Here is an 18,883-nt window from a genome sequence, read left to right as displayed (position 1 = left end):
AATGCAGTGTGGTCTTGAGCAAAAGGGAAAGCAATAATGTTTACAACTACAAAACCCAGTATACGGTGTAATCATAGAATTGCAGAGTTGGAAGAGGCTCCGAGGGTCATCAAGTCCAGAAATCTCCACACACTGAGCAGCAACTTTGTGTTGCTTTTTGCAGCTGCATTAGTGCCAGCAGCCTCCCTCTCCCCCACATTCTCCTTCCCCTTTCTTACTCTGAGCCATTTTTTGCACCCACTTGGGCTCCCTCTCTCTGTTGTCCCCTGGCATGGACGTAGCCAAGGGGGGCAGCTGCCCCCCCCCCTAGATCCACAGATATTATTGAAAAGCATTGAAAGCATGGGCGGGAAAAGGATTTTTGTTAGGGTGGGACAGCCATCTTGAACCTCAGCTGGCTATGTATTTTTATGGATTTGAAAGTACTCAATTATCCAAGGTTCTGCCCCCCACAGCAGAAGCCTGTCTCTGCAATGACCTATTTACGGGGCATTTTCACTTGTGATTTCTCAAGAACAGCTCAACAACTTTGGCTACACCCCCCAAAAAAAGCCTGGCTACCCCCATGCCCCTTGGCTTTATTTGCGTTGTTGTTTGCAGCTGCAAAAAGTGCCAGTGGCCTTCCTCTCTGTGTCCTTCACCCGCTAACTTGAAATTTCTTGTTTTTTGCAGCCACTTTAGCTCCGGTGGCCTATTCCCTCCTTTCTTAATCTCTTGTTTCTTTTGCTGCTGCCTCCGCTCGACTTCTCTGCCTCGCTCTAACAAGTGATGGGTTTGAAAGGTTATCCAGTTGGGTAGGACACAGCAAGACCAGCCAGGAAGTTTGGGCTACTGTCTGTGCCACCAGTGAAAGCAGGGGAGTCCAAAGTGTGGGGCCTGGGACAGTCACCCCTATTCACACCCACCTTCCCAGGGCAGTCCTGCATGCCCCTGCTAGAGTTGGTCATCTCAGCCTCCTGCCACCGCTCTCTCGGCTGGGACAGGGTAGAGACATAGGAACCTGCCTTACACTAAGCTGGACTATTGGTCCCGCTCTAGCCCAGAGCTGCCTGCACTCACCGGCAGCAGCTGTCCAGGGTTTCAGACAGAGGTGTCTCCCAGCCCAACCTGGAGATGCTGGGGACTGAACCGGGAGCCTTCTGCATGCAAAGCAGATGCTCTACTCTTGAGATGTGGCCCTTTGCCTACAGCTCAGCTGCTCGTATAGCCAGGGACTATGCTATGGCCTTGAGCAGGCATACTTAATCCTTCTTGCAGCAGAGGTAGACATGAGGCAGCGCCACAGAGCCCTGCGACTATGACATATGCCTCATGGTAGTTCCTGTAAATAATATTTATTGATTTTACAAATACAAAGTGTAACTAAACACAAACTAATAATATAAAGAGATTCTCCAAATCCCGCAGTTTCCCCCCATCCCCTCCATGGAGTCTCCTTTTAAACATCTACAACTGCATATTCATTCATACTCCAAATTTTATATCGAACCATATTGCGCATAATAATTTTTACACTACAAGTGAATCAAAATTCTGCTCTTGTTTCCATCTAGGAGTGTGCCGAATTTTAACCTCACACAAGTTTCTGTTGAAATTTGAAAGACCAAAGTCTGTCTTCCCTCTCACAGATTTTTTCCTGATTTGTTTCAGAGATCAGCCATAGCTACAGATGCCTGCGGAGATTTTAACACCACAGCCTCCCTCACATTGTGTTCCATCATCATCATCATCATCATCACCACCACCATCACCGTCATCATTATTATTTACATTTATATACCACCTTTATATTCCAAGGATCTCAAGGTGGTGTACATGGTTCATGCTTCCTCCCCATTTCATCCTCACAACAACCCTTTGAGGTAGATTAGGCTAAGAGATGGTGACTGGCTCAAGGTCACCCAGGGAGCTTCATGTAGGGTTGCCATTTGTCCTCTTTTTCCAGGACATAACCTCTTTTCCAGGGATAAAATTTCTGTCCAGGTGGATTTTTAAAATTTGCCAAAATGTCTCTGGCTATAGTTTCTGGATGAAATGTAGACAGGACTTGCTTTCCTCTTCTCTTCTCTTGCTCCCCACCAGCAATAGATCACAGCTTCTGTAGCCTACATAGAGTAAAGGTAAAGGAACCCCTGACCATTAGGTCCAGTCGTGGCCAACTCTGGGGTTGCAGCGCTCATCTCACGAGGGAGCTGGCGTACAGCTTCCGGGTCATGTGGCCAGCATGACTAAGCCATTTCTGGCAAACCAGAGCAGTGCACGGAAACACCGTTTACCTTCCCACCGGAGTGGTACCTATTTATCTACTTGCACTTTGATGTGCTTTCGAACTGCTAGGTTGGCAGGAGCAGGGACCGAGCAACAGGAGCTCACCCCGTCACGGAGACTCGAACCGCCAACCTTCTGATCAACAAGTCCTAGGCTCTGTGGTTTAACCCACAGCGCCACCCGCGTCCCCCTACATATAGTAGGGGTATTTAAAATGAGAGGTGTCATAGTGTTCTCTTCTTCACTCTTCAAAATATGGCAACTCTAGCTTCATGGCCAAGTGGAGATTCAAACCCTGTTCTCCCAGGTCCTAGTCCAACACTCTAACCATTACACCACACTGGCTCTCATTATGAGGTTATTCTGAGGTGTCACAATGGCTCCAGGGCGGTTCAGCTGGTCGAGAGCTGCCCAGCTGAACCAAGGGGATTTGGGGAATGTTTATCTGCGTTAAATATGGAGGTAAGGGAGAACCCAGTAGACATGGGTTGTAGGAACAGAGGAAGCTGCCTTATACTGAGCCAGGCCATTGGTCCATCTAGCTCAGTACTGACCACACTAACTGGCAGCAGCTGTCCTGGGTGCTAGTCAGAGATCTCTCCTAGCCTCACCTGGATACGAAACACTGGGGGTTGGGGGAGACTTTCCCATATGGATTAGAAACGGCCACAACTTTATTGATTAGAGATATAGGTGGATTTTTGGCTCAGGCATTGGGTGTATGTCTGTTCCAGCCCTCTCTGCCAGAAATATATATATATATATTTAATTTTTAAAAGGTAAGGGAACTCAGTCCACACCCCACTCCCAGGCTCTTGCTATATATATATATAAACCACTGCCTGTTGTGGTGCGTGGGCTCAGCTGCTGCCTGTAGAAACCATCCTTGGCTCCTCTTCTTGCAGACCAACGACAACTCCTGGCGAACATTAACTGCTCAGTCTTACTCCTAATGCATTACCTGCGCGACAAGGTGGGACTGCACAGGACAGGTGAGATGAGTTCCCAAAGCACAAAGAAAGTGGACGGCAAACCCTGCCCAGTTGATGGTCAGGAGGCAACAAAGACTGCTTCCCTTTGGTTGACTGTACTACGGATCCTGCAACAGGTAGTGCCAGGTTGGGAGGGAATGACATGCCATCTTATCTCCAGGTGGGAAATATCCTGTGTCTACACTGCTTGTGACTTCTATGTACCAGAAGTACAAACTCAAAGGAAGACCCTTGGGCTCTGTTGACTAAGGACTAAAAACTGGCCACCCATGAAGGTCCTTAACCCATCCTTAATAAATGTACTTTGGAACTCCCATTTTCTTTTCAGCTCCTGTGGCTCCTCTTTCCTGTTTCAACAAGTGGAGATTTTTTAATCCTATTTTTCATCTGCATTGCACCTGGGATTATTTTGGATATATAAATTGTTTTAATTGTTTTTAGATATGAAATCCACTATATATTTTGGAAGGTTGTTTGTTCGCTACGCAACTGGATGCCTTTTAAGACATCATAACTAAATTTTGCATGATGGTTCCTGAGTTCAAGCAGGTTTTCATCTAATTTTGGATAAAACTGGACACCATTTTTGAATGCAGGGCCTTTGAGGGGATGGCTCCCCATCTCTGACATATTTTCTCCAGGGAGGCTTGCATGGTGCTTAGTTGAATGCCTTTTGATGTCAGCGTGTGGAGGATGGTCCGCTAGGGCCCCACCTACCATCTTCTTACTTACAAGTAGTCCAGGTGTCTGCCTGCCAGCTCTCTCCTCCTTAGTCATAGTCTGTGTACCTACCATGCTTTTAAACTGCATGGCTTCCCCCAAAGAATCCTGGGAACCTTAGTTTATCCCCTCACAGAGCTATAATTCCCAGAACCCTTAATAAAATGCAGTTCCCATGATTATTTTTTTGGAGAGGAAGACATGTGGGTGAAATTTCCGAAAAGCAGTGCTTTGTCCTGGATCTTAGGCAAGTCAATCAAAAAAATGCAACTCTATCATATGTTTAGCGGCCAGGGCTCCCCCCTTAAAGAATTCTGGGAACTGTAGTTTGTTCAGGGGGTTGAGAATTGTTAGGAGACCCCTAAATACTCCCACAGGGCTTTAATTCTCAAGAGTTCTCTGGGAATAAAGATTGTTAAAGTATTTTGAAGAAGAAGAAGAAGAAGAAGAAGAAGAAGAAGAAGAAGAAGATTCTATTACATATTTTTCATAATACAATAAGATAAAAGAAACTAATCTAAATAAAAACAAAAACAGAGAAACAAAGAAGGGAAATACCAAAAAGAAACCCAAATACAATAATAGAAAAGAAAATAATAAAATAAAAATAAAAATTTGCTGTCAGCAAGAAATTACTCAAAATATTCATTCTAGAATGGCACCAAACTGATAAAAGGCAATATTTTCTGAATCTTCTGACCCAAATAGATTAATTCATTTTCCTTTGTACACAAAAAGTCCAAAAGGGCTTCTCTAATTATTAATAATAATAATAATAATAATAATAATAATAATAATTAAAAAAAAAATATCAGCAATAGTCTTTCTGTATCAAACATATTGATTGTTAAATTATGTGGGAACTGTAGTTCTGTGAGGGAAATAGAGACTTCCTAACAACTCTCAGAACCCTTAATAAACTGCAGTTCCCAGGATCCTTTAGGTCAGGGAAGCCATTACTGTTTTCTGTGCTTTTGAGCCCTATCAGTCCTAAGGGACACTAGTCAACACCAATCCAGTTGCAACCCTTTTCTACTTACCTGAACCTTTCAGGACTTGGGCACACTTCTGCATTTCCACTAAAGACTTATACTCTGTTTTGCATTGAGCCACATTCTGAATAAATTTGACTATTTGAAGTATGTTGCTTTCATCGTTATTGTCTTTAAATGTTTGTAGATCAGGCCCTAGGGGAAAGCTGGCAATTAAATAACCACAATTACTTTTTTCAAGAGCGTAAAATGCAAGACTGAGAACAGGCAACTCCTGGCGTAGTTGTGTTCTGTGGGGGCTGACCCACAACCATTGACCAAAGGAGGAGAGTGTCGTGGACTTGTTGGAGACAGAAGACTGGTGGGAGGAACCAGTTGGGGAACCCCCAAGGGAACAGGGCTCAGAGCCTGGGGAGTGGTGGTGGGATGACAATGAGTAGTCACAAGGAGAAGAAAGAGGGGCGAGACTGGGAAGAGGAATTGTCAGAAGCTGAAGAGGAAAGAGGGTTTAGTGAGCAGGGAGAGTCTGCTTCTGAGAAGATCAGAAGCAGAGGCTGAAGAGGAGAGAGGCCATGAGGCAGAGATAAATCAGGCTTTTGAAGAGTCACAGATGTCCCCCTACCTGCCGCAACAAGCCCCCATCTCCTCCTGTCTCCTAGCCCCAGAAGAGGGCTGAAATGGGCAGCACAGCAGCAGGCTCCACACAGGTGTAGTCTCTAATTGTTTGGGGAAAGCCCTGGTGAGGAAGGGACTTAGATGGCTGTGGGGAGGTAGGGACTTTCAGTCTCAGCAACTGATTTTTATGGGGTAAGACCTACCAGGATGAGCTGCTGTGCTCCTTAGGCCTGACAGCCAAGTCTGTGATGGTCGTGTTTTTGCTAATAAAGAGTTAAGACCAACTTTGAATGCTGTGAATGCTCCTTGACAAAGAGGCAAAGTCCCTGCTTACACAGAGGAAAGGAGGTGAACCCACCCACTCCACTGCCCCCCCATATCTCTCTGTTCCCTTTTCAGATCCCATCGACTTGTGTGAAGAGAATGGGACCCTGAAGCTGCTATTCCTAGTCAAGTTTCCAGAAGACAGTGCCAGCAAGTTCCTCACTCCCCGTGTGACCTACTACATATGTAAGGTGGAGCGGGGTGCCCCAGGTACGTCCAAGGACTAGGAAGCCCCCCTTCCCCCACCTGCACAGCTAGTTCTACAGGTGGTAGCCACAGCTTCCTGAAAGTCATTGCTTCCTTGGCTCCAAATATTCCCTTTCTCAAAGGCGTGGGGTCAGACATACGCAGGCTTCCCACTGGTAGCACAGCTGGCAGAGCTGTTTCAAAGCAAACCCAGGGAGCTGCCTCTTAAATTGCTGTTGCTTTTTCTTGACCCATGCAGTCATAAGGTCTAGAAACTTAAAAATGAAACCTGACATTTCCTCTTTGGATTTTGCTATGTTTTCTTGTGTTGTGCTAACTCATCCTTCTCCAGCATAAGGAAGTGGCAAGGCATCTGCTTAGCATGCAGAAGGTCCCAGGTTCAATCCCCAGCATCTACAGGCAGGGCTGGAAACGCCCCCACCCCCACCCCCCGCCTGAAACCCACCAAACTTCTGAGGAGGAGCTGTGACTCAGTGGCAGTGCATCTCCTTTACATGCAGAAGGTCCCAGGTTCATCTCTAGGTAGGGAATATAGGCAGCCCCAAACCCTGGAGAACCTCTACCAGTCAATTTAGACAATACTGAACTTTATGGACCAATGGATCTGAGTATAAAGGCAGTTTCTTCAGATATCTTCAGATATTTCAGACTGCAAATCCCATCAGTCTCAGTCAGCATGGGCTGTAATCCCCAACATCTCGGAGGACCCCAGGTTAGGGAGGTTTTTTTAGCACCTTGACTGTGCCTGCTGATCTGCTGACAATTCAGCTTCATTTTCTCGCTGGCTGTGTTTATTATTATTATTATTATTTATTATTATTATTAATTGGGTCATTTGCCACAGTATATTTTTGATTTTATGGGTTGTTTTGTGTAGCACGCAATGGGGAATTTTAAGGTATGTGTGTGAGTGCCTTAGCTGGCATATGCAAAAGAGCAATTGCCATTTCTTGCGTTTCGTTCAAGGTGCCACTTACCCACCTCTGATCAGAAAGCTGCTTCTTGACTTATGCAATATATTATATTGAGCTATACTGTTAGTATTATCTGCTCTGACCAGCAGTGGCATTCCGAGGTCAACAGCAAAGCTTTCCCCATGACCCTTTACCTGCCATTTAACTAGCAATACCAGGAACTGAACTCAAGACCCCAGGGGACTCTGTCATTCTTTGCATGCAGAAGGTCCCAGGTTCAAACCCCAATAGCAACTTCAGGGCTGAGAGAGACTACCTGTCCGAAACCCTGGAGAGCTGCTGCCAGTCAGAGTAGATAATCCTGAGCTAGATGGACCAATCTGGTCTGATGCAGCTTCCTTTGTCCTGCATGCTTGGCAGGTGCTCTTATACAGAACTAGGGGATCTCCCCACCCCCACCCCATGGACTCTTGCCGGGTACTCCATACCTGTTGTACCTGGTGCCTTCCAAAAACTTGTGGACTACAATTCTTAAGGGAAAAGGCAGTCCAAAGCATCTAGACTTGCCAGACAGATTGGGGAAGGCTGGCTTGTACCCAGGTTTCTGTGAGCTTACCTCTTGGGAAAGAGAGCCAGTAGGGGCTGGAGGTTCAAACTCCCACTTGGCCACAGTCTCTGCCTCTCAACCTCACCTGCCTAACAGGGTTATTGTGAGAATTAAATGAGGAGGGGGAGAACTTTCCCAATTAATGCAGCCTGATGGAAGATGGAGAGGCTCCAAGCCATCTGCATCAACCTGGGCTGCACCTGGAATGGGATTATCAAGGAATGTAAGGCAGTGGCTTCCCCTTTCTTTATAACTGCGGATGCTTCATGGCAACACTTTGTGGAACTGGCTTTTCTAATCTTTCAGAGACCACAGAGAAATCTCCCTCCAGCTGGAGCCAGGGCTGCATCTGCCACAATTCTGGATGTGCAGAGCAAAAAAAGAGCACAGGACAGGGTCCTGAGTGCAGGATTTGGCTTTCTGTGAATCTTGGCTTCCATTAAGGAACAAATTCCTAGCCCCTGTAAAAGCAAGAGATACACTCAGAAATATTTGGATGGTGACGAAATCTCAGAAGCTAGAGGGGTGGCTGAAACAGAGTTCTGGATGCTAGTAGGTAGACTTTTGTTCTTCAGTATCATGCTAGTCTTGAGGGTGAGCCAACTGAGAACTCATGGTGCAAAAGAAATGTGTGTGTTTAATTGGCACAATCTGCAGGTTGTCGAGGGGGCAGGTTAGGGAATGCAGCTGCTCTTGGCACCAAAATATGGCTTGGGTTGGGGTGGAATCTCCCTCTCTTTTCTTTCATTGCGCACCTGCTCCTCCTGTTTATCGTCTTCTCCTAATCTAATTGAAAACATTAAAGAATGCTCATAAGAGGGAAGCAGGACTGTGCCTGCCTCCCTCCCACCCACTCAAGGCTAGTTGGTCCATTGTGTGGGGGAGGTCAGGGCGTTTGTGCAGCCGAGAGCTTTCGCAGTAAACAGCTGCGGCTCTAACCATGTAGCCCTTCCTTACTAATGCCAGCTGTGTCTCTTCCACTGGCCTGCAGGTACAGTCCTCTTCAAAGAACACATGAACTCTTCTCTCGGGTCTTTGTGGCTATGGATTCCTGTGTCCCTCTGACGTAAAGGGTCTATGGCTCTTTCCTTCTTATTGCCCTGCAGAAGGGTGCAGTGCTGACTCAAGAGCTGATTTTGACCATCCTCCTTTGAACTCCTTCCTTGTGTGTTCAGGCAGTTCCCCCTTAGGGACAGAACCTTCATGGCGCCTGCCTGGGGAAGTTGTTTCCGGGAACTTTAGTTGTGATTCCTGCATTGAAGGGTGTTGGTCTAGATGGCCCTTGGGGGGTCCCTTTCAACTTTACAGTTCTATGATTCTTTGTATTCCCCCTTGAGCTCCTGGGAGAAGAAGGCAGGATATAAATGCAATAAATAAATATAAAATAAATAAAAGGCAAATGGCAATTAGCTGCAGGCTGGTAGAAATCAGCCGTGAGCATTCTCCCGACTTGTATCTAGGAATGCAGAGCACTCAGCCCAAGTTCCATGTTGCAAATGCATTGCAAAGCATCAAAGCGAGTAACACAGGGTTCTCTCTCTGCAGGGTCGAAACAAGAAAACAGCTACCGGGCCTTTCACCCTATGTACAAGCACCCTCCAGTAGAATTATTGGGTAGGAACTTGCAGGACTTAAACTTCTATTCTCAGTGTATCACAACGCAACTCTGAAACCTACGAAGTCAGGGCAAGTAAAAGTAGCCCCTTTTACATTTCCTTCCCCTGTGAGCAACACCATATAGGAGAAAGGGGCTAGAAAGAAGTTTTTCTCACTCTCTCTCTCAGTGAAAAGAGAGGTGCTGGAAATCACCATGAATGCCTCCTTCCTTGTTCTCTTAGAATGGCAATGGCACCCACCTGGGATGTGCTGGAACCCATATCAGATGGGGGGAAGCCTTGCTCTCTCTCATATTAAAACTCAGCAGGGTTATGCAATGAAGCCAAATGGTGGGAGATTCAGGACATACAAAAGGAAACAGAGCAGAACTGAACTATGGGACTCTGTACTGTAAGATATACTGCTGGCTGCCAACATGGATGACTTTTAAAGGGTTTCAAACAAGTCTGTGGAGGTTAAAGCTATCAGCGGCTTTCAGCCATGCATTTTCTACAGTGCTGGAGGCAGTGTTCCACTGGATTCCAGTTGCCAAGGATCACAAGTAGCAGGGGCGCTGACTCCTAAGGGCTGAACCCCTTTGACCCCCCCCATTTGTTAGCAGGGGGCTGAGCCCCCTCAATATTCGTTCAAACATCGTGCATGATATTACAATGCCGTACATGACACCCAGAGGCGGTGCTGTCATGCAAGTCAGCAACACTGCAGCTCCTCCTCCTGCTGCTGCTGCTGCAGATATTTTGGCCATGGTGGTGGCAGGAGGTACAGGAAATGTCAGCCATGGAAGCTGAGTGATGCCCGGGTGGCATCACCTCTGGGCATCACCTCTGACATCCGGGTCATGCAGGACGTTGTGATGTCGCGTAACATCAGCTCACCCAGCGCTTTCCTGAGTCAGCACACCTGACAAATAGGAGGAACTTGCTGTTGAACTTGCCTCCTGCTTTCTTTTTTAAAAAAATATATATTTATTTAATTTTACAAAAAAAACGAAAGAATTTCAAAACCACAAAGCCAATCACAAACATACATCAGAATAAAAAAAACAAATTAAAAATAAAAATTCCAATTTTTAAATTCATGTTTACATAGCAATCTTTCTTGACTTCCTCCCGCCTCCCTTTTCTGTGTTCCTCTTTGTCCCATCAGATACAGCAAATCCTTACCCTCTTTCAAAACTCATTTCTAATTATTAAAATCACATCTATTATGTCTCCGATCTTTCCTCCTTATGTTTGAACACCTTTAACATATTGTTTACTTTTGACATAATATAACTTTAATCACCCTTTTTCTATTACATTTTTGCATACTTTTTAACACTGTCTCACCAATGCCATATTATTTTTATATCCAACATCATTTTAGCATTTATAAACTTTGCAGTATTTCTGCAAATAAGTCTTCCAGTCCTCTTCCACCACTTCTTCTCCCAGGTCTTGGATTCTGCCAGTCATTTCTGCCAATTCCATATAGTCCATTACTTGCATCTGCCATTCTTCCAAGGTGGGCAAATCTTGTGTCTTCCAGTACTTTGCGATGAGTATTCTTGCTGCTGTTGTCGCATACATAAAAAACGTTCTATCTTTCTTTAGCACCAATTGGCCGACTATGCCCAAGAGAAAGGCCTCTGGTTTCTTAAGGAAGGTATATTTAAATACCTTTTTCAGTTCATTATATATCATCTCCCAGAAAGCCTTGATCTTCGGGCACGTCCACCAAAGGTGAAAGAATGTGCCTTCAGTTTCTTTACATTTCCAACATTTGTTATCAGGCAAATGGTAAATTTTAGCAAGCTTGACTGGGGTCATGTACCACCTATAGATCATTTTCATAATATTCTCTCTTAAGGCATTACATGCCTCCTGCTTTCAGGCTTCCCCGTCAAGGCCTCTGGCCGCTGTGATAACAAAATGTTGGACTGGATAGGCCTTTGGTCTGACCCAGCAACCAGGCTCCTCTAACGTTTATTTGTTTTGTTTCATGAAATTTATATAAAGCGCTCCTTGACTGCCAAACCCAAAAACAAAGGAAGCCTCAAAGAAGTTTGCAAGAAAGGAAAGTAAAACAGTGAAATTATCTGGAAAAGAAAAAGTCAAAAACAAGAAGCTAAAAAACCAGGTTAAAACACATGTCAACGTTGTACATGTCTGGTTAGCCTTGCTGAAATAAATTCTTTTTCAGCAGGTGCTGAAAAGGATACAGTGAGGGCAGCTGCCTGATGTCAATATAGTGGTACCTCAATTTACGAACTTAATCTGTTCCGGAAGTCCGTTCTTAAACTGAAACCGTTCTTAAACCGAGGCATGCTTTCCCTAATGAGGCCTCCCGCCGCTGGTGCCCTTCCACCGTTCAGATCCCATTCTTAGACCGAGGTAAAGTTCGCAACCCGGGACACTACTTCCAGTTTTGCGGAGTTTGTGAAGCAAATCATTCGTAAGCAGAGCTGTTCTTAAACCGAGGTACCACTATAGGCAGGTTATTCCAATGTGTAGCTGTTCTTTTGTCCCTGCAAATCACAGACCTGGGTAGAAGGCAGTGCTTTTAGATCTCCAAGTGGTGGTATATTCTAGACAGACTTCAACACCTAGCATATTTTATTTTTTTTAATAGAACTGAGGCACTGGGTGTCAGGACAGAGGCCAATCCTACCCCCTTACTTTAGGTCTGAGCAGAAGACTGTTATCTTTACTAGAAATTTCTGGGTGAGCCAGCCAACAATTGCCCCAATACCCTCAGAAACCTGAGAGGCAAAATTGTCAACCACTGGATTAAGAACAAAGCAGGTCCCCCACCAACCATACCAGCCTTAGAAAAGATTTCAATATATGGGCACAACTGACCTTTTTATTCAATAATACAAGCAAGTTGCATAAGAAAATGGTAGTTCCATTTGAGGAATGCTTCACCAGGAGAGTGCAGGCAGAAAAAAATAAAATAAAACAAACCTAAATTACCTGTCTCTGATCTTTCCCTCTTGTTGAGCACCAATCTCCAAGTGATGAGAGACTCCAGAGGTTCCAGGCGATTACCCAGGGTTCGGTCTGCTGGCAGTAAGGGACAGCAGAGACTGTGGTGTCTTTATGGCATATGACTTATTCACACATCTATGCAACCTGGAGGGGCTCACAGCATTAACACCCCAATAAGGTCTTGCTTCTCCCAGTCACAGCCTTTCTTCAAAATCTCCTCCTACCACCTCCCCTATTTTTAAAGTCAACAACTGAAACAGAGCCTATTGCTATCCTTGTTTTTAGGAAACTCTATAAGGCATGGGTTCCAGGCATATCCCCAGGGTTCAGTTTCCTAGGAATGAGGTTCAGCGGAGACTGTGGTGTACATATGGCTTATTCACACATATACATATGACATATGTATGACATATGGCTTATTCACACATATACACAACCTGAGCCTACGCTGGAGGGGCTCACAGCATTAACAACCAAGAAAGTCTTTGTTGTCCCAATCACAGCCTTGGATTCCAGGAGAAATCAAGCATGGCTCTCCCTCTCTGGCTTGCACCTGCTTCTAACTTCCAGCTCTCTCTCACACACAACTCTCCACTCTGGCTTTTGTCTTTCTAACTTAACACCTAGTTGAGGGAGGGGACCCCCACCCATTTGCCCTCTGGCACAGAGCCACTTCCTTTGTTACCTTAAAGACCTATACTTAGGCCATTACCAAGAAGCAGCCTGTCTATTCCAATAATCAAGTCCTTGCTGGTTCCAAGAATAGAACTGACTTGGGCATACAGCCTAACTGCCCTTCCCCCACCCTGCCCTGCAAACTAGCCTTCCTTCAATCCACAACAGAGATCCAAGACTCCTAGATTAGACAATAAACCAACATGCAGTCAGGAAATAGGCAGAGGGCTTGTTCCTTTTTTGACTGGTGGTTTTATATCTCTAGCAGGTCAGGCCAACTTTTATCTTCAATACAGCCGATCCAAGGCTCTTTAGAGGTATCTCTTATTTTATAACGAACTCCAAAAAGGGGGCGGGGTGGGGAGCCTCCGCAGCTGGACAGTGTTATGAGAATTAGCGGACTCTCATGTTTGCCTTGGACAGGCTAGCCCAAGAGATAAGCAAGCATCCTAAGGCTACTCATCATTTCTACTTTCCCATACTCTCTTTCCGTTCAGAGCCAGGCTGGCCGTTACCAGTCCCAGCACAGAATCCCAGATTCTGACTGTGGAGAGTTGCTACTCCTAACACCGAGAAAGATCTAGCAGGGTTCTTCACCAGCTACCAGAGGGGCAGCAAATGAAGAAAGACTCTGGGTCAAAGATCCCCAGCACACTGTGGCCAGATGTGGCATGCGCTGGAGTTTAGGGCAGATTCGGAGCTACCCAGCTCTCTAAAGAGAGGGAAATAGGCAGAAAAAGTGCATGGTAGCTGTGGGCTGCATCAGGGAGATAAGGAGGATGTTGACAGTGTGCATTCAGAGAAGGGAGACCAAGAGGGATCTGGAATCTGTGATGGTTCTGGAATCAGAGTCCTTTGAGGGTGTGGGCATGTTAGGCTAAGGGGAGACATGATAGCTGCCATCATGTATTTGAAAGGATGGAAGTTTATAAATCTATGCAAGGCATGGAGAGAGAAGATAGGGGGAAGTTTTTTCCTCCCTCTCTCAAAACACTAGAGCTCATGGACACTAAGTGAAGCTGATTGCTGGGAGATTTAGGGCAGATGATGGAATCATAGAATTGCAAGGGACTCCAAGCACCATCTAGTCCAACCCACTGCAATGCAGGAATCTCAGTTAGAGCATCCATGACAGATGGCCCTCCAATCTCTGCTAAAAACCTCCAAGGAAGGAGAGTCCACCACCTCCCAAGGGAGACCATCCCATTGCTGAACAGCTCTTACTGTCAGAAAGTTCTTCTTAATGTTTAGTCAGAATCTCCTTTATCATAGTTTGACGCCTGCCCTCCAAAGCAGAAGAAAACAACCTTGTTCCATCTTCCAGGAAATAGCCCTTGAGATATTTGAGGATAGCTATCATATCTCCTCTCAGTTTCCTCTTTTCCAGGCTAATACCCAGCTCCCACAACCATACTGCATAAGGATTGGTTTCCAGACCCTTGATAATCTTAGTCATCCTCCTCTGCACACGTTCCAGCTTCTCAATGTCCTTCTTAAATTGTGGTGCACAAAACTGGACACAGGACTGCAGGTGTGGTCTGACCATGGCAGAATAGACCAAGACTATTACTTCCCTTGATCGGAACACTGTACTTCTGTTGAATATAGGCAGACTAGAATACTATCAGCTCTTTTTTTGCTCATGTTAAGCTTATGGTCCACTAAGTCCCCTAGATCCTTTTCACACGTTCTGCTGATAAGTCAGGTTTCCCCATCTTATCTTTGTGCAGCTGCCTATTCCTGCCCAAGTGCAGAACCTTAGATTTGTTTCTATTGAAATTCTTTTTTTTAGTTTGGACCCAGTCCTCCAATCTGTTAAGGCCATGTTGAATCCTTTTTTTTCTGCAGCATTAGTTACCCCTCCCAGTTTGGTGTCATCTGCAAATTTGTTGAGCATCCCCTCAATTCCTTTGTCCAAGTCATTTATAAAGATGTTGAGCAACAACAGGCTCAGGACAGTACCGTGTGGCACCCCAATTGTCACTTTTTTCCAGGATGACAAGGAACCATTACTGAGCACTCTTTGGGTTCAGTCAGTCAACCAGTTACAGAACCACCTAACAGCTACAAATCTACCTCATCTAGCCCACATTTTATCAGCTTCTCTGCAAAAATATCATGGGGAAGTTTGTCAAAAGCCTTCCTGAAATCAATATACACTACATCTTCAGCATTCCCCTCATCCACAAAGTTTGTAACTGCATCAAAAAGAAATAAATAAATGAAATTTGTCTGGCTTAACTTGCTTTTGAGAAGTTAGTAATCACAGCATTCTTTTCTAAGTGCTCACAGACTGACTGTTGAATTATCTGTTCTAGGACCTTCCCTGATATAACACAAAGTACTTATTCACTCAGCGCATAGTGGAACTCACTTCCCCAGGAGGTAGAGATGGCCAGCAATTTGGAGGGTTTTCAAAGAGGATTAGACAAATTAATGGTGGAAAGGGCTTTGAAAGGCTACTCTCCTTAATGGCTGTGCTCTGCATCCACAGATGGAGGCAGCAATGCTTCTGAACAGCAGTTGCTGAAAACCACAGGAGGGGAGAGTTCCTCTTTGCTCAGATCCTGCTCCATGGTTTCCCACAAGTATCTGGTTGGCCACTGTGAGAATAGGATGCTGGACTAGATGGGCCATTGGCCTGATCCAGTCATGGAGTAGGCTTGTTCTCTGTTGCTCAGAATGGTCTGGAGATATCTATATCTATATCATCTGTCTGTCTGTCTGTCTGTCTGTCTATCATCTATCTCTGTGGGGTGCAGAAATAATTTGATGGGTAAGAGTGCTGGTTGAAATAATAATGAAACATATGGTTTATTACTCCTAGTAAACAAAGCCATTCTGAATACAAGCTCCCATGTGGCTGTCATGGAATCATGAGGTCAGCTAAAAGGAAGGTCCAACACTAACACTAACTGAAGCAGCAGCAGAAAGGAAGTTAAGCTGAGAGAGAGAAAATGATCGGCAGAAGGAATCAGTGAAGGTCCGAGCCTCTATCCCACCTCTCTAACTTATTGCAAGCATCATTGCTTTGCACCCAACAAGGCTGGACAGCAAGAGAAACTTCAGAACGATCAGAGCTGTTCAACAACAGGACAGCATGCCTTGGAAGGTGGTGGTTCTCCTTCCCTGGAGGCTTCTGAGCATCTGTCAGGGATACTGTAGTTGTAATCTTCCAACACTGAGCTGGGGTAGGGGTTGGACTTGATGTCCTCCAGGGTCCCTCCCAACTGAGAAGAATGCTATGATTTTCCAGTGAACACCAGGTTGGTCTTAAGCTGACCCTGAACTACTTTCCCACACTGTTCTGCCTCTCCAGTTGCACACTCAGAGTAGGGGTTGCCTTTTAAGCTCAGCCAGTCACTGTCTCTCCCACAGCCTCAGCCCCCACTTGAGAGCCAGTGTGGTGTAGTGGTTAAGAGTGGTAGTCTCGTAATCTGGGGAACCGGGTTCGCGTCTCCGCTCCTCCACATGCAGCTGCTGGGTGACCTTGGGCCAGTCACACTTCTCTGAAGTCTCTCAGCCCCACTCACCTCACAGAGTGTTTGTTGTGGGGGAGGAAGGGAAAGGAGAATGTTAGCCGCTTTGAGACTCCTTAAAGGGAGTGAAAGGCGGGATATCAAATCCAAACTCTTCTTCTTCTTCCCACTTCTGTAAAATGGCACCAATCGGGATGGTCACATCCACATCGTACCTTGAAAGCACACAACTTCCCCCCAAAGAAACCTGGGAACTCTAGTTTGTTAAGGGTGCTGGGAATTATAGTTCTGAGTGGTGAACTACAGTTCCCAGGATTATTTGGTGGGCACTGCTAAAAATGTATGGAGTGGATGTGGCCCAGCCTCATCAGGGTGGTTGTGAAGCAGAGAACAAGTCTGATTTAAAAAAAAAAAATGTTTTGGAAATTGTAATTGCTGCATGCACTGTGACAGGCCATAAAGCTGCGTTTGGGTCGATGGTGCAGCCAGCTGGGCTTTTCAAGGCTGCAGCAGAAGGTCCTCTTCCCACTGAGCATCTCTGCTTGCCCTTCAGACTCCTTGCGTAACCAGTGTGACATCCTTGAGAAAAGTCGCCTCAAGATTCTCAAGAGCACAGATGGCAAGAAGCCCCCAACCATGGAATCACTCCTGTCGTGCATGGCAGTAGCAAATCAGATAGTGGTGAGGCACTCATTTTTACCGGGGGGGGGGCAGATTCAGCTCATTTTGGCCCTGTATAGCTTGTCTGACGCGACTCCAGGACTTGCCATGCACATACCCCTCTCTTGTCTAGACTCCATCTAGGCAAGCAAAAGGGCTTGTTTGAGCCAGGTAAAAACACCCAGGGATGGTGTGAAGCAGGGCTGGTGAGAGGCGTGGCATGGGGAGAAAGGGGGTGTGGCTGGGCAGGGGTGCAGTGTTAGGGGAGAATTCTGCGGGCTTGACAGAGATACCTGCTGCCCTTAGTTTTCTCACCTCTGGTTTAGCATCCTATCTCTTTCCATCTTCAGCACCTTGTAGCCTTTGTGATCTTGCCACAAGGGAGCTAGTCTCCTCCTGCCTCAGGGAATTGCCTTTCTTCCCAGGGGTTGTTGTTGTTTTTTAATAAAAAAAAATAAAATCTGGGCAGGGTGGGGTTGACTAAAACTTGTCTTTAACAGTAGCGCATGTGCATAGATATTAAGGTGCCAGGTATAGTTTACCGCTTCACACTACTCTGGTATTTTTTATTTATTTGTTACATTTATATCCCACCTTTTCCTCCAGTGAGCTCAAGGTGTTGCACATGATTCTCCCCATTTCATCTTCCCAAAAATCCTGTGAGGTAGGCCATGCTGGAGAAAAGAAATGAATTTCCTTCTCTTGCGTTTGCAGTTAATGGATGTGTTACTTTAAACCACAAGATGACACAGTTTGTTTAGCAATGTGGCCAGCACTTATGTGTAGTCTTTGCTTTGTCTAAGTTAACCCCACCCCTAAATGATGAGCTGTGTTTTGTTTGCTGTTCTCTCCCAACTTGTTGAGACAATATGTCTGTTATTTTCTCTCTCTCATCTACACACATCCAGTAAATAGTTGCAGCATGAATAAAGCCTTTGTACTCCAGAAACTGTGTGATTTTTTTCAACTCAGTTCACCCAAGCTGCAAGGTCTGTTAACAGGTTAGGCTAAGAGATGGGTGCTAGCCAAAGGTCCCCCAGTCAGCTGCGTGGTTTTGGGATTTGAACCCTCCTTTCCCAGGTTTTAGCCTGACACTCTAACCATTATGCCACATTGGTTCTTAACTTTTGAACTTTGGACCCAAAACTTTCCCCCCTTATTTCTCTTTAACTGAGTGAAGAATTGCCTTCTTGACTTTTAAATCAGTGGAGGAGGGCAGGGCTGTTGGAGAGTAGATGGATGCAACCAACAGCCAAGGGAAGGGGAGTCTTCAGCCATGTGCAATAGCAGAGAGAATGGTGGGGGAAAGAGAGATACTTGTTTGGAGCACTGGGGTGTTATGGGCACACCCCTGCTTTCACCTGAGAGCCAGTGGTGGCATAGTGGTTAGCGTGTCAGATTAGGACCTGGGAGACCAGGGTTCAAATTCCCACTTGACCACATGAAGCTGACTGGGTGACCTTGGGTTGTTGTTGTGGAGATTAAACGAGGAAGGGGGAACCACGTAAACCACCTTGAGCTCCCTGGATATAAAGTTGAGCTATGGATGGATGGATGGATGTTGGGTTCTTGCCACCTCCGCCTCCTTCAAGTGCCACTGCTGCTGCACCCTCAACTCTGTTGATCTGTGTTTGTCTCCTATGCCCAGGGGAAAGCCAGTGGGAAGTCTGGGGCCAGTTCATCTGGCGGCCTAGATGATGAGGGCCAGCCTCGTAAGACGACCACAACAGCCAAAGCCAGATGGGAGATAGGCAAGAAGGATAAGCATCGCTGAGTGCCGAAGGTGATGCCCAGAGGGAGCTGCAGCCCACCATCACTGTGAATAAAGGCACCTTTGCACCTGA

The 18,883-nt window shown here is 45.8% G+C and overlaps 1 protein-coding gene and 1 long non-coding RNA gene across 3 annotated transcripts in view; one reads left to right on the top strand and one right to left on the bottom strand.

Moving 5' to 3' along the window:
• LOC309334224 overlaps nucleotides 1–13,039 on the bottom strand; it is a 20,522-nt gene extending 7,483 nt beyond the window's left edge. The window contains exons 1-2 of the long non-coding RNA XR_014152954.1: nucleotides 12,617–13,039; nucleotides 12,211–12,582 (exon numbers count right to left, since the gene is read on the bottom strand). This is a non-coding gene — a long non-coding RNA (uncharacterized lncRNA). The remainder of the gene's footprint in view (nucleotides 1–12,210; nucleotides 12,583–12,616) is intronic.
• Nucleotides 2,629–18,883, top strand: LOC309334223 (uncharacterized protein CXorf65 homolog). Of its 2 annotated transcripts, XM_081848418.1 has the most exons (6): nucleotides 2,629–2,730; nucleotides 3,174–3,260; nucleotides 5,987–6,121; nucleotides 9,185–9,253; nucleotides 16,933–17,060; nucleotides 18,688–18,883. In XM_081848418.1, the coding sequence occupies exons 1-6, from the start codon at nucleotides 2,706–2,708 to the stop codon at nucleotides 18,811–18,813; spliced, it is 570 nt and encodes a 189-aa protein (XP_081704544.1). In that variant the 5' UTR covers nucleotides 2,629–2,705; the 3' UTR covers nucleotides 18,814–18,883. The 2 variants fall into 2 exon arrangements, with proteins under 2 accessions (XP_081704544.1, XP_081704545.1); XM_081848419.1 differs by lacking the exon at nucleotides 9,185–9,253.

Source organism: Podarcis erhardii, assembly GCF_964252035.2.
Source record: "Podarcis erhardii genome assembly, chromosome: Z".
Classification (NCBI taxonomy): Eukaryota; Metazoa; Chordata; class Lepidosauria; order Squamata; family Lacertidae; genus Podarcis; species Podarcis erhardii.
Note: the sequence above shows the minus strand (reverse complement) of the source record. Positions and strands in the feature narration are given on the sequence as shown.